The 23,762-nt window shown below is 45.9% G+C and overlaps 1 protein-coding gene across 6 annotated transcripts in view; it reads left to right on the top strand.

Annotated features, from left to right (window-relative positions):
- Pdm3 (POU-domain protein pdm3) overlaps nucleotides 1–23,762 on the top strand; it is a 175,452-nt gene that overhangs the window by 146,804 nt on the left and 4,886 nt on the right. For 2 of the 6 annotated variants that reach the window (XM_076823506.1, XM_076823508.1), the window contains exons 3-11: nucleotides 7,417–7,594; nucleotides 8,392–8,550; nucleotides 8,801–8,992; nucleotides 11,310–11,483; nucleotides 11,719–11,993; nucleotides 12,958–13,174; nucleotides 15,048–15,228; nucleotides 15,840–15,896; nucleotides 16,888–16,971. In XM_076823506.1, coding sequence (XP_076679621.1) covers nucleotides 7,417–7,594; nucleotides 8,392–8,550; nucleotides 8,801–8,992; nucleotides 11,310–11,483; nucleotides 11,719–11,993; nucleotides 12,958–13,174; nucleotides 15,048–15,228; nucleotides 15,840–15,896; nucleotides 16,888–16,971 — 1,517 coding nt within the window. The remainder of the gene's footprint in view (nucleotides 1–7,416; nucleotides 7,595–8,391; nucleotides 8,551–8,800; nucleotides 8,993–11,309; nucleotides 11,484–11,718; nucleotides 11,994–12,957; nucleotides 13,175–15,047; nucleotides 15,229–15,839; nucleotides 15,897–16,887; nucleotides 16,972–23,762) is intronic. The other 4 variants (XM_076823511.1, XM_076823512.1, XM_076823509.1 and 1 more) reach the window with 3 other exon arrangements.

Below are 23,762 nucleotides of genomic sequence, written 5' to 3'. Positions count from 1 at the left end.
GCGTGCTCGTCCAACCCTCCCTCCCCCCGCCCCCTGATCCGATCCCGGTCCCTCCCGACCAGAGAGAACGATGCAGCACGGTTTTTCGCATTAGCGAGATGGCCCGTGAGGGCAGGCTAACGATTTTTTACTGCTAGGAACCGTGCAACCGGCGATCCTTCCCCGCGAAATTTAAATCGTTATCATCTCGCTCGGACGGCTGTCGACGTCGATCCTCGACGGCTCGATTGCCCTGTCGATGGGGGTTGTAAGTCGGGGCTGCTTGTTGTGCTGCGGGTGGAAGAAGCGCGGCGGGTTTGCGAAGGGGGATGAAGAGGGTGGAGCACTTGTGTTTTGAGTGTTAGGAGCTTCTGGATGTAGTTTGTATAGTTTCTCAGCAACGTTTTATTATAATGCAGCGAGGATGCGGTGTCGCAGAGGAGGGTGAAATGATAAAATTTTTGAGGCATTTAGTGAGTGGTAAAAAATACATTTGGGGGTTTGTACTTTTAATGGTATCGCCCCACTCGCACGTTTAGTGATTTGAGTTATTGAGATTGTGGAATGTTTTTAAATTGTTTTCCAAGCACGAGTGATATGTATTTATTAAAAAAATTATGGTTTGTAAAGTTGATAGGAATCGAGTATCGCGTACATAGATTGTAGGAGTACATAGGGTCACTTGAAATAATTATTTGGCCGCGGCAGACTCGTACCCGAAATTCAGCGAACTTTTTTTTCACACCACAGTGTGTCGGCGTGCAGGGATACTTGACGCGAGTAGTTTATTTCGGGGTAATTAGAATGAGGAGGGAACTTGTTAACGAAATCGCAAATTCCTGCCAAAATACGGGAACGGATGGACAACAATTAGAAACGGTAACGAAGTAAATGAGAGGACGACGTGAATTATGCACGCGAGGTGGTAGTTTTCGTTTCGGGAATTTAACGAACTGTTTCAGGTGGATTTTATTAATTCTAATGCACTTGAATTACGCTTGCGGGTCACCCATATTTCGATTAAATATCTTTGATATGATCGACGTTCTACTCGTCTGAAATCAAAGGTTACCAATTACAAGCACAGTCTAGCTTTAAACACATTTATACACGCTTTATCGCCACGAAGGGTAAGGGGAAAAAGCAAGGAATATCATAAAACAGTTTCATTGAGAAAATCAAGTTTTAACACTGTAGTCCATCAGTAAAGAGACAAGCTTCAATGATCTTAAGTGTATTGTTTATAACATGAACAATTTATACTCTAATTAGGCATCAGAAAATAACTCAGCAAAAAGATAATTGTTTTGCATTGTTTTAATATCTTTTAAGTGGAACACTGCAGAATACTGTAACAAAATAAACGTCCACTTCTATTATTATCAAAGCAAGTGTACACAGTGACGTCCGGGGGTTCCTGACGTAGTGCAAGCTTACACTAATCAGAAATACATAGCGCAAGTATGAAGACTGGGATATTCCTTAGTTTGTTCCAGTGGACGGTGGACATTCCCTGTTTTTACCCATTACACAAAATCACGTTGTCTTATGAATGTGGACAATAGCTTTACTACTCGGCTTCGCCCAAAAATTTAGATTCTGATTTTATAAAAAAAAATTTATTTATTTATTTTTTTAAATAGGCACATTCATCTGGATTAGCTTTTTAGGCAACAGATAAACACGCAAACACTTTCAGCTTCATATATTAAGATTTCTATTTCATACCCCTTTGCGATTTGACAGTCCTAGGGCCCCAGTTGCCACCAGAAAATACATCGCAGAATCGCTCTTTTTCCCCTTACCCTTCACGTATAATAATGCCATCACTGCTACTCATTTAACTGTCCAAGTTCCACATTCCACTTTCGCTTGTAACTTACTAAAACCCGGATTTAGAGCAACATTCCTCCCTTTTCGTCAGCCAAAATCATCCAAGCCCGACAGAATACGGCCCCCCAGAAGAAAAGCGACGTGTTTGTGTCGCGGACCGTGGAGAACATCGAACGACACGGGTATTTGCACAAAGGGATGGGGGCTGGCCGGCTGATTAATTTATGCGAAATGCCGAAAGCCAGTAAACATACGTTTCTATGGCTTACTACATATATATCGGGCCGCACTTTTACAAGCAAAATGGCCGGGCCTGTGCATTCAACTAATCCCCCTCGCCTCGTCCATTTAATATGGGGGTGGCGGCCATACCGTCGGTATAGCCGTTTACGAATTTGCGTGGAAAAAAAAATTGAACTACCACCGTGGCTCCTGCGCCTCCTATTTTCGTTCGTTACCTATCGACCGGGCTTTATCTATTTTTTATGCAATGAAATGCCCCGGACCAATGGCGGCCGCAGCGCGCGCGCGCGCGCGCCCTCCATTGTACGACTCCGTGGAAAATTCGAAATTATAGCGCGCGGGAAACAGGGCGCGGGGGAGAGGGACGGACATTTCCCTCTTTTATGTAGAAAAATGGCCGAACGCGTTCGAATCATTCGATAACTTCCACCTTTCCGGTGGTTCCGCTGACGCTCGTTATTTTTCTGTCCCTCCGCAATATTCTCGCGTGTCCCTCGTTTCCACTGGAAATCGACACTTCGAATCGATGGAATTTTTCCTACCGTCTATTCAAATTCCAATTCACGCCCATACCGGACCGCTTACCCTACAGTTCCGAGGGAAAGTTTGCCGTGCAGGCAGCCGTCCTCGGGAGCAAGTCCGCCTGGCCGTCGCGGGCGTCGCTAAACGGAGCCAGCGCCGCGAGTCCCCCCGCGAAACTCGGGGAAATAATTTCGTCAGGGTGGAAATCATCCCGACGCAGGGCCAAGTTGCTCGTCTCGGTTAGCCGTGAACCTTGCCGCGCGGATTTATTCATGCGCCGGGGCCACCTAGGGGACTCCTTTTTCGCGAATTAGCCGTGGTGTCGAAGCTCTAACACGCTTAATCTGTATCCAACTATGGCGATACACGTTCCGGCATATTTCCATGCCATTATGCAAAGGGGCGACATTACTTCGTACAACCGCCCGCCCGTCGATATATATATACACATATATATATATACACACAGGGAAACCGGCGGCGTTAAAGCATCGTATACGTACGCCATCGATTTATTATAATTTAGATTGTCTTCTAAGAAGCCGAACCGTACGTGCGGGTACGCGGGCGTGCACACACACGCGCGGGGGGTCGCGCGTGCACGCACATACAGACGCGGCGCAGGGCGCGCCTTAATGCGCTGCCGTTCGTTAATTATTCCTCCGGCATTCCCCGTAAATATGCATGAATTATATATCGCGCCGGCACGAAAGCGCGGCTATACCGGGACGAATGATTAATACATGCCGCTTTTTTTTCCGCGCGCTCGTTCCCGTTCGCTTTACGTTTTTCTCGCGAGCGCGGGAATCGAACGGAGGGGGCTGCCGATTATACCGTTACACCGCCCGGGCTCCTTCGCGATTTCCCTTCAGGCCCGTGTTTTTCGATGCATAATTAACGACATTGCATTTAGGGAGTATTCCGCGCCGGTTAAGTTGCTCGCAGCCCGTTCGCATCATGTCTGACTATTAGCGGGGACGCGACTCCCGCTGTTCGGACGAACCAAGGAAAATATCCGGCAATTAGCGGCCGCGTAATTATTGGCACTGGTTCGATTTCACGAGGGGGCACGTCTGACAATTAACGGGGGATTTTGTTTGAATAAGGGCGGATGGTGAAATTAGCTGGGTGTTCCTTGGTGCAATAATCGTCCCGCGTGATGAGGGTAGGTCAGGAATTATTTTGTTGCAGGTCAGGCGTTGTAAAATGGGATTTCGAGTCGCGGTGCGCCGCATTTGTTCGCGGACCTAATTCGCTGCTGATTTGCAGGAATTTTGCAGCAATCTCTAGGAGAGGGCAATTAATATTCAGGGAGACGCGTCAGTCACGGCACACATTAACGTTAAATTCGGCCGAGTGTCCTTTTATTTGTTCTATCATTGTTTGCGGAGAAATGTCAACATAATTATGGAATGCATATTTCTCGACATCGACGTGAACATGGTACCTACAAAGTTTAACAGAAGGATATCAGAGTATTTGCATAGGTAAATAGCTTTCAAATTTAGGACCGTTAGGATACCATTTTATTTAACAACCCTATTATACGAGTAGAGTGGGGTAAATGTGACCTACATTGTTCTTTTAATGCATCCTGTCGGATTGGTTATAAAAGTCGCCTACCTGACCCTTGGGCGTTCTATTTTCCGACTGTTGTTGAACTTTGGATGAACTTTCTGGGTGAAATTTATGCATGACTTTTACATTGATTTCGATGCCTTAAGGGGGGCTTTTTGTGTAACAGCCTCCGAAATTTATGAATTTCTTTTTTAAAAAATATTGTTAATATCGTAGTAATCTCTTTTGGGATATAATGAGGTATCTTTAAACTTGTAGAATTTTTTTTATTCTATCGTTTTTATTTGTTAGTTATTGTGGAACCGTGGTAATCTCTCCAACGATGTTGGTGCCAGGTGTAACACCTGTGCCAGTCATCTGATTGCAAAAAGGAGGAAATTATCTTAAAGTTAAATAATTTACGCTGATACCGGAACTAAAATTTTAATTTTAATTTTTATTTATAATACTTTTTCCGTCGATATAAAGAATAATATGGAAAGTTTGTCTAAGGAAAAAGCTTACTTCTTCTTTCAAACTCTATAACTCGTTGAATTTTTCAATTATTTTCTTTAAAGTGGACCAATCCCAGCGTAAACTAATTTTAAGAAACTTCTATTTCTTTTGCACCCAGTTGACTGTGATAGGTGCTAAAAAGAATTCTTAAATATCAGTTACTTTTGGCGCTGTTAGACGAGAATCTACCCTTAATCTGTTTAGTTATTTTGTTGAGTTATTCTAACATAGTGATTCCCAACCTGTGTTTCCTGGGGGTTCGCCACAGTTTCTTGTTTTTTTTTTTTTAAATATTATTAAGTTATAATTATATTCCGCAATACCCTATTTTTAATATGTTTCCTTTACCTTATTAAATTTACCTTAGCTTAATTGGGGGGTTGCAGGTCATTTGAATAATATAAAATGTTCTAACCAGTCGATATACATACCATTAACCCTATAAAACAGAAATAAATCCAATTCTTTCAATTCAGTAACAAATATGGTGCCCTTGCATTCTTCCCTTCGATAAATTTTAATGAAGAATCCCAATAATTACACATGCAGCAATATTCAAATTCTCCTGGATAACGTGTGAACATCTTCAGACAAGACATCCTGCTTCCTCGCGTCCCAGGCTTCCTCAACTCAGCAACACCCGAAACCTCGGCGCTCTCCAATCCGCAATCTCATCGCGCGCGGTACACCTACATGCCAAACGCCGCAAAACTGCACAATTTATTCCCCCTTCCATTCGAGAAGCGTCGACGATGCGAGCCTTTACAGATCCTCGTAATCACCGGCGCGGTAAAAAAAATCGCATTGAGTAACACAATTGCCGATACATAGCGGATCGCGCTAATTGAACCCGCACGCCTACGCGCTCCCGTTAATTCGGGTGAGCACCGCCGACCGTACAATAGAGAAATCCCGCGTGCAAATTATTTATGCCCACATAATATCGCGGCAGTTTTTCGAACAGCGCCGCGCCGTTTCGCCCGGTATCCCTGTTATCGCGGATTTCGTTAACGAGCCTCGTTTCGGGAAAGAATCGGCCGGCATAAAGGACGCGGGCGGGCGTCATAGAATATTATAAGCGCGCTCGATCGAGAAGCCGGAAGCTTTATTAGCCCCGGCAGCGATGGGACGGAAGTATTTTCCGCGGGCTCGACCGCTGATTTTTCTATATTCGCCGATGATTTGTCGCGCGCGGTTTCATTGTTCCACACCTCCCTCGCGTTTTTTCCCCTCCCTGCTCACCCTCCGGTGGGGTGGAGGTGGTGAGGGGGAGGGCGACGGTGTCTACCCGCCATTATTTCGTAGCGAAGCATTTTAACGTCGGCCAGTTGGACCGTGAATGATTATTAATCAATTTTCAGCGTTAAACGTACCGCCGCAATAAAAAGCGCGGGCTACGTTAACGAACCGGCCGCGTATAATTGAGCATTTTGGCGAGAATGGTTGCGAGCCTGTGCTAAAACCTTTGCGTGCCCGTTCGATTGATTTCGGTCGGGTAAAGACAAAAAAAAAAAGAGCGAGGGCGAGAGAGAGATAGAGGGACTTGCGCGCACCCTCTATTTTTTAATGGCTGGAAAGAGACGCGTCACGGGCGACGTATTCGAACGGACCATGGAGTCGCTTAGAATGCCGGATTAGTGTACCGAAACGAGGCTTTGTGCGGCCGGGAATTAATACGAACGTAGAAAAGGTGGGAATCGGTAAAGGTTGATCGAAATTTCGATCTGTCCCTGCTCCAAATTGCGGGCGATCAATTTGAACGCGGAGAGACCGGATGAGCAGTCTATCTTACAGTTCTCCCTCTTCGCTCGATAAATTCCACTGTTCCGCGTGCTCTCCAAAAGGAAGCGGTACAGGATCCAGAAGTGGCGTTCTCGGTAATTAATTCTATATCATTGCGCGTGGACGGATAATTTTAAAACGTAGACGTGTCTCAAAGCGCGTCGAGTATCATCGAAAGTTGGTACGTTTATCGAAGCCCTCTTGGGGTAGGTTGGGTCCAGTGGCTTTGTTCGCGGAAGTCCTTAAACAGGTTGAAAGTCGAAACTTTTGGTGGGGGCTGGGGGTTTACCTGACCTTCGCGAAACAGTCGGTACTGCCGTAGCAGTATCAAACGAACTTTCGCTGACGACGGTACTACACGCGTCCTTTCGACAACGGGCCAGTGCCGCAGTGTGACAGTCAGTGGTGTTCTCGTCTTATTAGGTGCTACGACAGTGTGCGATCACCGTAGTGAGAATTGCGAGCACTGTATCCAGTGCTTCATTCTTCTCCATCTCACTGAAAGCGTTTCGACTCCACATGTTCGAGAATCAAGTGTAATTCTTCGATTACGTCCACGTTATACCATCAGCTGAGAAACGGTCTACTTCATGGCTCGTAGTTCCTTCGGAGACATGTAAGAGAGATTCTGCGCTTAATTAGATTTTTCAATGTACCTAACTTCTTTAAGGTACTTTTCAAATTGATCATTATTATCGCCTGCAGTTGTTTCAGAATTTTCGGTGACAAAAATTCGCCTATAGTCGATTAAAGTACGATCATCTTTGTTGATGATGTACGAATCGGCGTTTCGAGCACTGATAGTCTCTTAAGCTTTGGTAATGTTGTGGATTTAAATTTTTTTTATCGCGTGGCATTGTGCAGGATTCTACGGGTTCAGAGCTTGAAAGAGGGGCAAGCAACGCGACATCTATATCGGCTTTTAATTACTGCCACCCTGAATTTCAGAGCTGGTTTACGAATTCGAACGCGTATTTGTTACAGGACAGTGACAGGAGTAGCGTTGGGAGTCCTGAACCTGCGGCCACCACCGGGATGCTCCACGAGCATCAGATGATGATCGATGAGCTGAAGAATTCGCGGAAGAGGCGACGCAGTCCTTCACCTGAAAATCTGCATCAGGCGAAACGGGCGGCTGTGGCAGCTCATCTTAATGGGACAAGTGAGTGGGACTAGCTGTACTATTTAGCTTAACTACTCGGCTTCCTACAAAATTTAGATTCTGATGTTATAAGAAAGAAATTTTTATTTATTTATTTTCTTGGTGAAAATAGTTGCATTCATCTGGATTAGCTAGGCATAATGAGCTGGGGCACATTTTGTGACCCCAGAGTTTGCCATTCGAAAGTTTCTAGGCGACAGACAAACACACAAACACTTCCTGCTTTATATATTAAGATTCTGCATGAATTGATGGTATTAAAAAAATACATCAAAGGGAATACAGGCATCAATTTGCTCAAACACAATTGATTTTAATTGATTTTCTTTTTAACCATATCGATGTTGCTATTTATGATCTTAGCTCTATCTTACGACAGTCCTAGATACTGAAATATATTATTTTAGTACTTACAGCATTTATCACCGTATTCAGCATGGCATTTGCATAGTTTTCCAGTAAAAAAAGTTTTTCACTTCTTTAGCACTTACATGGTTTACCATTTTAACTCCTTAATTCCTCAAGCCAGGTTTTCTTTAAGAAATAAGTATTAAATTATAGCTTTGGAGTTCCGAATTACCGTTCCTTCAAAATATTAATTCTCTGCTGTATAAAATCAGCAGATTTCATTAGAAAATCATTTATGTGATCTAAAATCTCCGTACCACCTAGTTCATCTACAATTTTCACGATGAAACGTGCCAGTTAATGTCGTGCTAATTACACCAGCACTTAAAGCACCCAGTTACCGATGAATGATACATCTATTGACCTCCCGTTTTCTTTTGTTCCGCCAGTGGCTAGCATGGTGACCCTGCAGAATCTCCAGAACCTGGCGAATATACAAAACCTTCCGCAAGTCGCGTCGCTGGCCGCAGGTCTCCAAGGAATGACAGCGGGGCTGACTAACAATCAGCTCATCAACACGCCCCTGAATCTCACTGTCAGCTCATCCGGTAGGTCTTCCCAATTGTCAATTCAAATGGAAATGCGTGTCATAAGTAGGCTGACGGAATGATGCAAAACTTGACACTCCCCTTTAACATCGCCATTCAGGCCTCCCGTTTCTTCCCTCTGATTAAATATCTCTGCTCGGCGTCGAATGCTTCGCCTAGCGTACAGTCTCCTAAAAGGCTTGCAGTTGTGACAGTTGCACGATCTATTCCTGAAAGATGCGACTTGAAACCCGGAAATTTGGATGTTCAGGTGGCACGGTACCGACAGCCTCGAGTACGACAGCTGCGCCTCATCTCCTTCCACCAAGTTCGGCGCCAATGGCGACATTACCTCAGCTGTTATCTCAGCCGCAACCGGTCGCGATGCCTCAATTCATCCTAACGTCCGGTCAATTGGTTCAAGGCATTCAAGGGGCTCAGCTTCTTATCCCTACGTCGCAAGGTAAGCCTTCTGTTTCTTCTCTTCCATCTGCACTCATTCCCTTTCAACTATCAAAATCACCATTAATCGACACCCATTGAAATCCCGTTCGCAACGTAGATCGACAGTGCTCCCTTTCGAGCGGCTGTAACGTTCGAATCTTTAAATACAGCAACGGAATCCTAGCTGCGAGTAAAATTCAAATGAAGTCGCACGTACCGTGGACATCCTCGAAAGCATTCCGATCGCGAAGCCTTACGAGGGCAATTTAATTAAACGACAGAGAGACAAATGGTACAGGAGGAAGGTGGCTATCAATGCACCGGCAAGAAGTCTCCAACCCTTCGAATTCTAGGGGTCGGATTTGGCCGTAAATCAGTCCGAGTGGTCTCTCGTCGTGAAATCTGCACGATGTGCCGGCGCATAATGTTGTGCAATCAAGATGTGCCGATATATAATATAATATCGACTATCTCTGACCAGCTCGGGGTAAGGCTCTCGCCCGTCGTCCATACTTAGTGGTCCTAGACTAGCCTGGCGAGCAGAGGGCAAACTCTGCAACTAATTTCAATGTATAATTAACGTCTCACTACCCCTTTCCAGACCCACGAATAACCCCTCCCTCGCTCGCCCCCCCTCTGGCCGGCCCCCTCCCGCCCTAACCCTCGTACTCTCTGGCTGGACATCACAGCTCCGCGGATTCGGCCGCTATTATATCGATTGCGGTTCGCGCTAACTTCGTTTCTACCAAGTTGGGTTCCTATTCTGGCAATTGGGAGGAAGGGGGAGAGAGATAGAGACGCGCGGTGATGGGACCGCGGCGGTAGAAGGGACGCCGGGTGGCGGGAGGGGTTGGCGGGGGTAAGGAGAACTTTGGGAGTCCGCCTAAGTGGATTGAAGTTCGTGGATATGGACCAGTCGTGGTGGGATGACGAGTTACGTGGTGGCAAATAATGTTTGCTCTGCTTTTCGGCTCAATCGATGCTAACTGACTGACGCTCGATTGGTTCCTGATAGACGTCGGGCCGCGAAGAAAGTGTCGAGGCGGCCGATTATATCGAGCAGCCGACTGATTGATCGGCCGGGCTTATTTAAGAGGCATTCACTGTTGATATTCCGGATAGAGGGCAGCTTAATTATGTAGACTATAGGAAACGTTTAAATATATGGCCCGGGCTGATGGTGCCTCTCCGACGTACTGAACTTTTGCACCAGTTCGCGACCGGTTAAATCGAGAATGGACGAACCTTCGCAGCCACGTAAAACCGTAACACACGGAGGACAGGGCAGCGAATCCACTGTGAATAATTTTGCAATCGGGGCACGATTGAAAGCAATAGTGTCTGAATATTTCATGCCTTTCAGCGGGTCGCGAGGAGTCGAATCGCTGGCAACGGAAATAATGCATCGGCCTGTGTTTTAGAAGCCTCCTTAAGAATAAGCTCTCGGGAGATTACCGGATGGGGACTATTTCCGTGGGTGCATCGGGGAGTCCTGAAAAAGACTCGGGTCAGCGCGCGAATCCTTTCAGTTGGAGCCAATGAGCGACGGAAATATACCACGGCGTACGTTGGTCCTAAAAACGTTAGGCGCAAAAAACGATTCATCGCGTCAGCTTTAATTGAAACGGACCTCGTTCTCCAGAGCAGAAGAGATGTAATAGTTTACGCGACCCACGAATGGGATTTCATGGGCGCGCTCGCGAAAAGTCATCGCGCGAGGCAGGACATCCGCGGGCGATATAAAAGAATCGGGGGCCGCGGAATATTATCGTCAAATGTCGCTTAAACTAAACGTTAATCGGATTGCCGGTTGACCTTACCTCAGAACGGGAAACTTTTATGGCTGTTCGGAATACAGGATTTGCTTAGCTTAGCTATAGATACCAACACGGGTACGTACTCATGATCAGTAATCATATTAAGCGCGTGTACAGGGTAATCAGATTAGCGGAGCTGGAGGTAATCCCGAAACTATTCTAAGTATGATTAGGCGTCCTTCTCGCAGCCTAGTCCAGTGCCAGTACCTGTACCCACTATTAAGATGACGATAATAGTTTGCCAACTACGCTGGCCTGCGAGGTTACCTGCCCTATGGGTTGCCTAATAATCCCTCTATGAGACTCTGATAACTTTACTACCCTTCCCGGATCAACGACGCGTGGGCTACGCTCATAATGGAAATGAAGTATCTATTGATTCGAGACACGTTCGTAGCTGGGACCCGCGGGGATAGAATTATCAGCCTCCCCCTGTCCCCGCTCGTTACCATCTCTGTTTCGTTACGTCGCTATTACTTGCCGCCCGGGGATTAACATTCTTCTTCGCCCTTCTATCAGGGATCGCCACACAGACCATCCTAACTATTCCCGTCAGCCACGTCACGAACAATCAGATGGTGAACCTGGCGCTGAGCAACGGTCAAGTGGTCTCCACCACTCTGGCAAACCTTCAATCCATCGCCCAGCCACAGAATATGCTCAGCACGCCGACCAGCAACGGCGACTTTGCAGGTGCGATGTAGCCCATCTTTGAGATGTTTTTTGTTTAAGATTAATATACCATCAACACTATGGACGCCGCGAGTAAAATTGAAAAGGCTTGGAAAGTTGGGAAAAAGGAGAGACGAGGGTTCTAAGCCTCCTTGACTCCACCAACTTTCCCGGTAACCAGCCACTTCGGTTTTGCTCGCGGCGCCTGTAGATCGCACTTTTGATTTCAAAGCTACGTTTTCGTTTTCACCTCAAGCAGACCAAGTGTCTCGTTTTCGTGCAACAGTTCCAACAAGTCCCAGCTTGGCGTCAGGGTTAGGATTGAATCCCGCCGCCCTGCCCCACCTGCTAAGCAACAGCTCCGCCAGCCAGCAGCTTCTGAACGCGCTGCAGCCTCAGCAACTGCTCCAAGCCGCGCAGGCAGCCCAGGCACAGGCGGTACAGGCCGCTCAGGCCTCCCAGCAACCACTCCTGACGACGTCGCCTCAGCAACACAGCCATCGACACGGCTCTCACATGAATCACTACACGGTACGTAAACCGCTGATTACAGGACGGAATAATTTACGCCTTTTCTGGCTTAACCGTGCCCGTCCAAGGGACTTTTGAAGAGCACGTGAAATACAACTTCGCCTTCGCTGTAATTGGATTATGACTTCCATATCGACGGTAAATCCTATTAATGCGCGGCCTGTGTAATTTAATCAGCCCCGAATACGCAATTCGTGGATCGTTCCCGGTCAAGATTTTTACGCGCGACGTCGCATGAAAGTTTGATCAATTTCTGTCTGACTGGTTTTATTATATCCCCGTCAAATAAGAACAGAATTTACTTCGCGGCCCGCACAGGGCAAGGGTACACCTGAATATTTTAATAATCTTCGCCAGAAGCATTCCTCTCCGGGAGCCTCATTTCACGCGCGCACGCGTAACGGTAGTAGGTCTTCCAGATCTACCCTCGATTCCCTTCGACAAACCGCATTCACGAGGAACAATCAATCCGCCGACATCTCGCTCGTTTGCCCCAATTATTATCCGCGAATCCACGGACGGGCCAGCCCCGTTCCAGAATACTTTTCCCCGGAGGAATCTTCATTCGCCCCCGATTTCGTCAATAACTAACACTCACCCCGGCTCGATATCCTCTCCGATGGTGGCCAGGATACCATCCCTCCTGCCCGAGCGCGCTCTGTAACAATACAAACGACTCTCGCGGACGATGTACGAGCAAAGCCGCGGTCCCCTTCGAAGGTGGAAGGGCTTAACCGGCGCGCAAGATCGGCGGAACAACCAGAATAATTCCCGATAGCAAGCAATCTCGTTAAGAAAGTATTCCGCGGCGGCGGCGGCGTTTCTTCCACTAATTAGACTCTAAAGTGTCTCGATCCGAGACCCCGGCAGCCTCATTATTAAGTGCATAATTGGCGTGGAAGAGGGGCATTGTCGTTCGTTGGTTGTGCTACTAATCCGTTACTACCGTCCCTGTCCCTCACAGCCGACGGAGAAGCATCACAGAGAGAAGCTCGAGCAATCGTCGCCTTTGAACGAGTCCGTGGTATCCGCGGCCTCGGCCCTGAACCGACTGGCAGCTAGTAACGGGGAAATCACCATCACGACGACGCACGGGCCGAGCGGAGCTGGTCTAAAATCATCGCCCAGCAGCCTGCACAGTCCCAAGCAGGAGGAGGACGACCTGCTCAACGATTCGCATAGTAAGATCATTTCTGTTTCTTAGAAATCGCGCTCCCGCGCCGATACGACTGAGACAGTAGGCGGTTAAAGCGAGGTGACTGGCCCATGGTCTCGCAATTCTCTGGAAAAAAAGGCTCAGTCTTTTTACATCCACTGGACGAATTAGGTAGATAAAGCACGCTTATCCCTGAAGCAACTTGTTCAAATTTTCTCGAGCGATGCGCGTGTAGTTTGCTCGGTAATGGTATTCAGTTGTATGGATTTCCATAATCTACATTATAATTTTGGCCCATTCTGCTGCCTCGCCGCCTCGAATCACTTCCTTTGCCGATTTAACGTTTAATGCGCGGTCAAAGCCGATAAATAATAATGTTCGAGGATCTGGCCGCGCCGCGGAGCGCTTAATAATCTTAATAGGATATCGTACAATGCTCTGCTCATTACGGTGTATTAGATCGTTCCTTACTGCCTTCTGGGAAGCCATAAAGATACTGACAGTGTATGTTACCTCCAGCCAGCAGACAATAAGTTTAATAATTCACGATCGTTCCTTAGACTGACACTCGTCGTCCCTACTTGTACCTATAGAATAATCGCTCGAGCTGTTGAACTGAAGCAACCAACAGATCCATGGCCATTTGTGCGTTTAAAGAAAACTCAGAGAAGAATTTTATTTCACCGCCCTGGTCGTGTTAAGAATTGCGCGCGAATTCGGAGGAAGCTGACAGTGATGTGGATTATTTAGGGAAATTTATCACGTTTCATGAATTATAGCTAACTCTTGAAATAAATCGCGTTTTCTTCGGGGAACTATATCGACCGAACGTACCCTTAAAATCTCGCCGATTTCTAATCACTAATTCCAACTGCGAGTGGAAATTTCTGGCGATGCATCGAGGATAGTGGAGATACCTAATCGTACCGAAGATACAGTCGTCCGCAAGTATCCCAGCAATTTATGGTTCCTTCCGTCGTGATGCATAGTTCGCTCTCTTTCAAACGGAGGAAATATTCGTGCGTTCCTCGGACCGCTTTGACAGCGACACACGCGAGAAAGCCAAGTAGCATCGCGTTTTTGCCCGGTCGTGGGGGGAACTACGCGCGCGCGCGCGCGCTCGCGTTCGATCGGAAATTAATGATCGCAGAAACAGCGTGCCGCGGAAGAAGGATTTGCAGTTTATTGCACGGCGCAGAAACCCGGCGAACTGGTCGAGATTGCGGGGCATGTGGGCACCTCTATTGCGTGCGTGTACATTCGGGGTGACAGATTTACGAGAGAAATCGGTGTAGCTCAAGCTGCTTTAACGAAGCCGCCCGATGTCATTAGGCAGCTTCTCGCCCAGAACTTCGAAACGTTCCGATTAATCGATTGAAACTCCCACCGAAACTGTCCAATTCTCCTCAAAATAAATCGGCCGAATTACTCTCAAGCTAGCCTCAATGGGAAGGTATCATTGCAGAATGCTCGGCAGCATCGGCCCTTTTAGAATCTTCACTTCGCAGCTCATAGTTCCTTAAACGCTAAAATGGAACCGATAACATTCAAAATTGTTTCGCAGGAATTTTAATTGCACCTTTCGCCACTTACATATTTTTTGAAAATTAGATTTATTTCTCATAAAAATTAGATGATAGCTTTATAGTTGTCGGTGGACTTTATAGTTCTTTGTGTCCTGGCACGAATAGTTTTAAACCATCACTGCCCCGAGCTGAAAGTTCAAGATACAGCTAGCTAAAATACGAAAGTCTATAGTTACACGAAGCCTCGATACAAAATTCTACCACGAGGCGAAGCGTCTACCAAGAATACCGGGCCCGCAGAATCGATCGTGCCCCTGGTCTTTTCGAAGTTGCGCGAAAGACAAGCGAGAAATTCCGCAACTTTAATTGCAGATCAGCCGACCATCAACGAGGCCACGAACAACATAGTGGATGGCATCAATCTGGACGAGATGAAGGAGTTCTCGAAGGTGTTTAAGGTCTGTAGACTGTCGCTGGGCCTCACGCAGACCCAGGTGGGTCAGTCCCTGAGCGTGACGGAGGGTCCAGCCTATAGCCAAAGTGCCATATGCAGGTGAGTGTTTGGCGCTTGGTGTTTCTCTCTCACTCACAATCTGTCGAAACGGACGTCGCTGATGAGAAATGAAGTGAAAACGACATAGGCTACGGATACGACAGTGTGCCAGGTCACTGGATGTGGCATGGAAACGGATTTCGAAGCGAATCGGTGCTCTTGTCCGGGGAAGTCGAGATCGAGGACGTTTCGTCGAATGTTTCTTAAACGTAGGGCCAGGCCCTCTTCTTCTACCCTGATCGCGACAGAGCTAGCTATCTAATAGCTACCCCCGTTAGCACTCTTGTCGCGTACCCTTGGTCTGGCGGAGAAGTAGCACTGTTCGAGAATAGAGTCTGACAAAACGTCACTGAATTTTTACGCGCTTGGACTGTACGAGAAATGTGTAACTTAGCCTGCCACGATGGTTCCTGAAGCAACGTACATACCTAATTCACGTGTCGCAGACGACTGGGCGCTTGTTCGCGAATGGTAACACTGAGCTAGAACGATAGTTTGGATAGAACGGAAGGAACCACCGTGGTAACGCCGGTGGCAAGTAGAGACGCTGTTTCTACATCCTAGAATTATTATCGTAAAGACTAATTTAAGCATTGGTGATTGTTCCCCAGTGCCCTGGCTACCCAGATGTACGCTGCCTCGCAGATTGCCTCTCAGCAGCAAGCTACGTACGTTCACCCCTCACGCTACTTAATTTACCTAAAGATCTAAAACGTTTAAAAAAAAAATCCTCTGGAAGCATAGCGGTTATACCCAAGCATGCGCAATCCGAACAGTTTTGGTCGTCGGTGTGTAGAATTCGTTGTGACGAGGGAGGTAGTTAGTCAAGACCCAGTATTAAATCGAACGTCACCAGTCAATAATCCGTTCCTGAATTCTCTGCCATTCGATTCTCTTTACATCTTCCATCGTTTTTCCAACCAACGTCTGTTGACCCAACCCTCGGTCGCCTCCTCGTCTATCGTCCCCGTGAAACGGCCAAAACGCTTGACGGTGTTGCGGGACTTAACAGCCGCGGGCCATATTTGGGTATAGCTGCGAGCACTCTCACTAATTCCTAACTCCGTTTTTTTGGAAAAAAAAAAGAGATGCGAAAGGAGCACTTTCGATTGATTGACGAGCTATTTCTTCGAGCCAGGGCATTGGCAAACTTGGGCATGATGTCGCCAACGCGCGAGAACACGAGAACATCGTGTGCACGACGTCCGTCTGGTGTCTCTTTCACACGTTCGTCTCGGCGATCGATTTATTCCTCGGTGGATACGATTTGCTCACTTGCGGCGAGTGTTAGCTTCCGAAGCGCGTTGGCAACATCATACACACGGCATCACCAGAACCTTTAAGCATGCACGCATTGTCAATGTCCTGTTTTTGAGTCAATGCATGCCTCTTAGTGCTCCTTTAGTCGAACGAGAACGTAAAGACGAACTTTACTGAGTTTCTCTGCGGACAGTCTACTGAAAAGTATACGAAGATTATATTATAACAACGCTGCGAGTAGCAGCTGCGCGTTTGAACGAAATTCGCTGATCCGAAATGCGAATGTACAATTTCAGAATTACCTTTGGGCTTGTCTTTACGTTTTTGGTGCGAAAGTCTTTTCTTTCTAGCGATCAGTGAGATCGAAGAACAAGAATCATAAGTTGTTGTTGGCTCTAGATTCGAAAAGCTGGACATCACGCCAAAGAGCGCGCAGAAAATAAAGCCGGTCCTCGAGAGGTGGATGAAGGAGGCCGAAGAGAAGTGAGTCTTACTTCCACTATCTCAATTTTTAAAATCTAAACAGTCCAACCCCCGGAGACAAGTACACAAAAACCAGACACATCCTTTATAAGGAGCTACGCGTAATAGTAAAGTAGTCCAGCGAAATATATTTTTCAGTTTATAACAATATTCAATCGAAATATCTTTTACTCGTTGCGCCTGACAACTGCTATCTCAGACCAATTCAATATTTTTTCTACCTTCCTCAATCCTATCCAAACCGCTAGGGGCGGATTCTGATTGTCAAATATTTTAATTTAAAAGAGTTGAGACAACTTGGAAATCATTTCAACGTGACAACTTAGATATGAATTATTACTAATTTGCTACCTGAAAAGAAAATGAATTGTTTTTTAAAATTACCTCAAGCCTTTGTGTTTAAACATCTTTCAATTTCTATCGCCCAAAATTTGCCGCCCCCGAAAGTTTGCCACCCTAGGCTACAGCCTACTCTGCTTACTTACTTAAATCTGCAATTGGGGATGTTTAATTTTCCTTACACGCTCGGACAAAAAAATTGAAAAACCGACCTTCCCTATTTTCTGCGCTATTCCGAGCAATTGCAATCTTTTCCAAAACGACGAAACCCGCCACCTACGAAACTAATCCTTCTAGCTTCGCAAAAATACTCAAGTCGTTTGGACCAAAGTTAAAAAAGTTACTCTGTTTTAAAGGACGTCCGAATACTTTTATGGCCCACTGTATATACAAATTCGCCCCTGCAAACTCCTGTTACTTACATAAGCTACAAGAATGTTTCACGCGAGGAGATCCTAGCCAGCTAGCTAGAAACTCCACGTCCCTTTGATTCCTAAGTACAGGAAGCGTTGCAGCGGTAGGATGACAACCGAAAATCCTTCTAGCCCGCCCCGATCGCGTCCGGGATTGGCGTTTTATCGGCGCGTCCCGCGCTACACGATTATTCCCGCAATCGTCCAACAGGATCTCTGAAGCGGTGTCCGAGAGCGTGTGAACGCGTGCGTGCTAATTGGTAATTCGCTAATTGAATCCACCTGATTAATTGCAGATCCGCGTCTAATAAATACGTGGAATGTTAATTAGAATGGGGGAAACCGTTAACGGGATCGCGGCAGTCGTGCTCGCGCCGTTGCCGCAGGTACCGTCGGGTTTCATTCGTGTCGCGAAAGAAGTCGCCTATCGGCTTCCTCCTCCCGAGACTGTGCCGGCTCTGCTCGCTGCACGTACGCGCGCACACCAGGCATCGGTGATTTTACCGCGAACGCTGTATCAGGATCTGTAATTAGCGAAACTCAAACTTTGATACATCCTTAGCCTCGGCTGGCTGATACAGGCCGGCTCATAACGAACGATACGCGCGTCCCGATTTATCGGCTCGCTTGCGGGAGCTGTTACTGGCTCCTCTACCGCTATGTTTAGTTAATGCCTCGACTGTTTGTAAAAGTAGAATTTACGCTGTTCGAGTATCGGAGGCTTGAGACAGTGTGGGTGGGAAAGAGTTTGATAGGACTGCTGCGTTGGGATGGAATGGGGGTTAATTGAACAGGATTCGAGCTAAGTATCACGGCAGATGACGGCAGGATGAATCGGACGCTGTGTGGTATTAAGTATTCATGCATCAGCTGATTTTCGTGAATAAAACAGCAGCTGCTGCATTATCATGCAATTGCAAGCTTCTATGGGTTCTCGTTTGTTTAGAAGTTTTCGCGAAAAGCAGGGAGGTAGTATCAGGGAATTGTGAGAGATTTTGGGTCATTCCAAAAGTCTTTTGTCCGTGGAACGAAAAAGTAAAAAATGTGTAATTTTTTTGTAATGGTGAAGAGAACTTGCCCCAGCGATTCAGATTAAACCCGCAAAAGCTAGATTCTGTCCGACAAAAAGTTTGAGGTGTCGCAAGAACTTTGAAGTATTAAATAAATTTTTGTTTTCGCAAACATGTTTTTGAAGTTTTGTTCCGTGCTAATTTTTTTTTTATAATCTTAACACGCTCACTGTCCAGGCCTCTAGCGTACCTGCTACTAACTTAGTCTCTCATGCGTCCAACAAAGCAACAGAACGCTTAGTTTAAATTAAACATTTGCGTTTTCATTTGTATATACAATATAGAATGTATCGTCACTCCTTCGTCGTAGTAGCTTTCTTCAGTTCTTGGATAGCAGTCGGGTAGGATAAAAAGAAGTGCTATCGTATGATAAAATAAAGTTCATAAGGTCAATAAAAATAATAATTTTTAAGCGACTTAAATCGGCACCTTAGAACAGTTATTGTTGAAGTTCAGATTTCGACAGCTTAAATAACATCATTAAAGGCAACTTTTGCCAACTATTAGAAGTGATGAATAATAAAAAAAAATATTCCCCTATCTACCTTAGTTTGAAGTCGATAGATTACACGTGCATTAATATAACAATCGCTCCAGCATGAAATACCATATTTTAGTATTACAGCTAGCCTTCTAAGTATCTTGGAAGTGACCCAATATCTCCATTGATTGAACGCAACTCCTCTCTTTCGAATCTAGGTTAAATCTTCCTCCCCCTCCTGCCCGATCCCCTCGTAAAACCCACGTACCATCCGCAGCGCTATTTCCTTTAATAAAAGGAGTGTAAATTTGTATTTATCGCGCCGATCCCTAGTTGCTTACGCCCGCGGATTTATATTTGCCGCGTAACGATCCCCGTTTAATTGGTAGCGCGATCTAAGAGCGTCGATCCGTCGATGTTTTACGAGTCGGCGATATCTAACACGGTTTATGGTTTCGATTTCACCCCGCGGTGGCCGTTTTATTGCCAGCAAAAGCGCGGAAAGCCCGCGACTGTGTATGGAAAAAACACGCGGGCACGCGTCGCGTGCGTGTATGTAGGGTAGTGTATCGACGTGCACGCAGCGTGTATCCCGACCGTGAACCGGATGATTCGATGACAGGAGCACGCGGTCATTTCTCTTTCCGCGGCCGAGCCGGCCAACAATGACCCATTCCGCATTCCCGCGGCGTAGCATCAACAGATTTTCCGAAAGCGAACAAAATGATTTGTTGACTGTTGCATTAACACCTTCCCTTCGGAGCCGCGCGTCATCGGCGGTGATTTTATTGCGCCCCGCACTTTCGCGTTTAAATGATTCGCGCCTTGATAACGAGTTCAGTCGGGGCAGCGGGAGTCTTCATCCTTTTGCGGTCTCGTTCTTTTTATCAAATAAAACTGAGTTTCCGGATAAAGTAGTGGAATTGAAGGGTCACTAAATTCAAATGGTACGTGGTAATATTTTATGAGATTACTTGTGCGGTAGGGTAGTACAGTGACTCCCAACCTGTGGGTCGCTAAGTGTTTTCGCGAAGGGGTCGTCACTGTTATTTTTAGTTAGCGATTTTCAGCACTTATTTATTTTAATTATTGATTAAGAATTACATTCTGAAATACCTATTTTTAATGTGTTTTCTTTGCCCTATTAAATTCACCTTACCTTAGAAGAAGGTTGATAAATACTGGGATAGTACGCTTCACTTTAGAATTCTTCCGATGTGGAACCCAGATTTTTTGCCGAATTGAGTTAGTAAAAATGCTAATCGCATAAAATATTAAACTTTATTTTTTTTTCAATGTGGGTTAGCCCGTTGTTGCTCTCAATGACTTATATATTGGTGTATTCGTGTGCGCGCAAGTTCGTAGATTAAAAAATGCGAAGAGTATTCGAAACAACGAGTAGATCTGAATGTAAGGTAGGAAATGTGGAGCAGTCGCGTTGAAATCCAATCGACGTGCACACGTAAGAGATACTTAACACGAACACCTTCCATCGACGGTCAGCGAGTTGAAGATAAAGTGCATTTTCGAAACGCGAACCGCCGATCGATTCCACCGCACCCTCTCTCCATTCGTCATCAATTGCCCCCGCGCCCTGAGAAGCGTCGAGCATAGAACTATTACGAGGCGATCTAAGCCAGATCAGCCACGTAACCTGGCTAACTATTATCCAGTCGACTCGATGACGGTTGAGCACGGTCATTTCTCTTTTGAAGGGCGCGCGGGGAGCCGGCAACAATGACCCATCCCGCATTCTCGCGGCGTAGAGCTAAGCGCGACCGTGCCGGCCGTGTCCGGGAAAAATGAAAGCGGCTAGTTTATGCGGTGCACGTGCACGATTTATCTGCCGAGTAATTAAACTGTGGACTAATTAAAATCAGGTTTCTGATGTACCCCTCCTGCCTGCTCTGCCCCCCTACCACCTGCTCGCCCCCAGCCACCCGCCATCTCCGCTCGCTGCTTTGCCCACGATTCCTGTCGTTTCTTCTCCTCCTTCTGCTGTTCCCCTCTTCTTACCTCCGCTCCCGCACCCACACGCGGACGCTAATACTCGTGAATCCCTCGTAAACCCATGCCAGGAATCCCTCTGCTTCCTCTTCGCTGCCCCGTCCATCCCTTTTACTCCCTTCTTCTTCGTCTGAATCTTCCTCGGACTTCTTCTCCTCCTTGCCTCTGGTATTTTAGTTTTCGCTTTGCCCGACTCTTCGTCACCCCATCAGCAGCTCCTTCAACAGTTTCAACTTTCCACCGATCCCACTCGCCCCAGAATTCCCACGGGTTTTTATCTGGCTTTGCGTAAAAGTCACTCGCGTGTAACTGGAGTTTTGATAGCCGCTTGATCGGCTGATTTATTTCCCTGACTTCGGGGGGCTGCAGGGAAATAGCTGCTAATGGTGTGACGAAACGAGTTGGTGCAGTGACTAAGCCCACTTTCTGCGTGGCTAGTCCAGTTCGGTTCTTAGCCCCTTGCATAGTAAATTGATTTGCCTATTGCTGCACTGTCAGTGGGAGAATTATTATTTACATATGAATCATTATCGCCGGCTTCTGGCATGTCGCGCACGTCGCTATTATAGAGATAGTCGTCTGTCCCTTTTAACTTGCGATTAGTCATGGGTTAGAAGCGTGGCAGGACTCTTTGGACACCACAATGACGCCTAAGCCGCTGGTATTGTGTAATGGAGCGGCTACAGATATTTAAACTATTCGTTTTTAACCTGCTAACTGGGTCACTTCTCACCCAGGAATGCACCCTGCTTGTTTAAGTATGATTGAAGGGAAATTCACACGTGTCACCCACAGCAAGCAGTGTGCGTGACATAATGCTATATTTATTCATTTTGCACCGGCGCAATTATTAATTTTTCTACACGAGTTAACCTACCTCTCTCTTTGTAAGAGGAGGGTCAATTTATTAACGTAACAGCAAGAATAATTTTTGTACGTTTTATTGGGACTAGGCAGTCGAATCGCTCGAAAATCAAGTATTTTCTGCGAATTAATTGCATGGAGATGAAAGCAAGCACAGACTTTACCTTTTACGAAATATTTATTACTATCACGTGGAGTACAAAATTATTATTATTGTCTATATATGTATTTTACGAATGGTGCCACATGAGGTTGATTATACAGTGGTTTAGAAAAAGTGTCTTTGGTTTAGCCCGGATATTGAGTTTTAAAATAATGATAAAACGGTTTCCTTGGAATACGTTTCTGTAATTTTGGAGGGGACCTCTGAAAGAAGAATTGAGCCGAAGTTATTAAAATAGCGACTAGGAGAAAGCGATTTATAAGATAACTGTCGATTTTCTGGGTGAACAGATAGCTGTTTTTTTTATATTTCGGAAATTAGAGCTTTTACACTTTATGCTGAGCTACATTCCAAAAAGAAATATATTTTTAATATCCTGTAAAAATTTTAAGTCGATCCAAACTCCGGGTTTCTCGCAATTAGGGCAAAACCACAAAAAATCAAATTATCAAAAAAAAAATTTACGGTTTATAGTATTAATAAACATTATCCAAAAGTAATAGCCACAATTTGTATTCATCTGAATGTAATTAATTCGCAAAAAAATACTTGAAATTATTTTCGATTAAAATACTTAAAATTATCGTTTCTTCAAAATATCTCTAATTTTAATCGAAGAGCAATTCAATGCCTGCAGAGTGATAGAATCATCGAGACCCTCGTGTTTTATAGACTGCATGTAGGTTTCTTTGACAGAGTGCAAGTTGCATTGTGCTCTGAAACATCAGAGGCAGGCTTCTTCTTTTTCACCGCGACGTTTAATTTCCCTCTTCTTCACTTCTACCCCCGATCTCTCGAATTGCCTTTTCGCCGCGCAAAACCTCGCGGATTAAACCTCACGAACACGTTTAGCGGCGTCCTTATTCGTCGTTAGCCGTGCTTCTGTCCCCTTCTCTCCTTTCGTTTGGCTTCTCACCTATGCCTGAATACGTGCTCGAGCGAACCCTCGACGCGTTTCGCCCCGTCTCCCCTTTCTTCGCCCCCATCCTCCAGCTTTTCTCACCTGCTACGCGACCTACGCGCGATAATAGCGTTTCCTTTTTCACCGGGAGGTTTATTAAGATTATTGAAAGTGCAGCCCGTGGTAAATTGGCTCAAGTGAAGCAATTACGATATTTATAATCGCTTTCGTAGCATCTGGCGCACGTATAACTTCGTTTCCTTCCTCACTCGTGTCTTCATCCCCTCTGGAGACCTCTGGCCGCCACCTTTCCTTGGGCTTTGATCCCTTTAAATGCCCGGCATTTGCATCGCGATCGATTCGCAAGAAGAATTTATAATATTCCAAATCGCTTTGACATCACTGACGCAGCTTCAGTGGTTTCATTCACTTCCCTTTGATCCATTGTAACTTTGAAGCTTGAATTCGTGTTCTAATAGCTCCACAGAAACAATTATACCATTTATTATCATTTCACTATTAATCACACTTCACTCTTACTATTAAAACTCAA

This window comes from Andrena cerasifolii, chromosome 11, assembly GCF_050908995.1.
Source record: "Andrena cerasifolii isolate SP2316 chromosome 11, iyAndCera1_principal, whole genome shotgun sequence".
NCBI classification, from domain to species: domain Eukaryota; kingdom Metazoa; phylum Arthropoda; class Insecta; order Hymenoptera; family Andrenidae; genus Andrena; species Andrena cerasifolii.
Note: the sequence above shows the minus strand (reverse complement) of the source record. Positions and strands in the feature narration are given on the sequence as shown.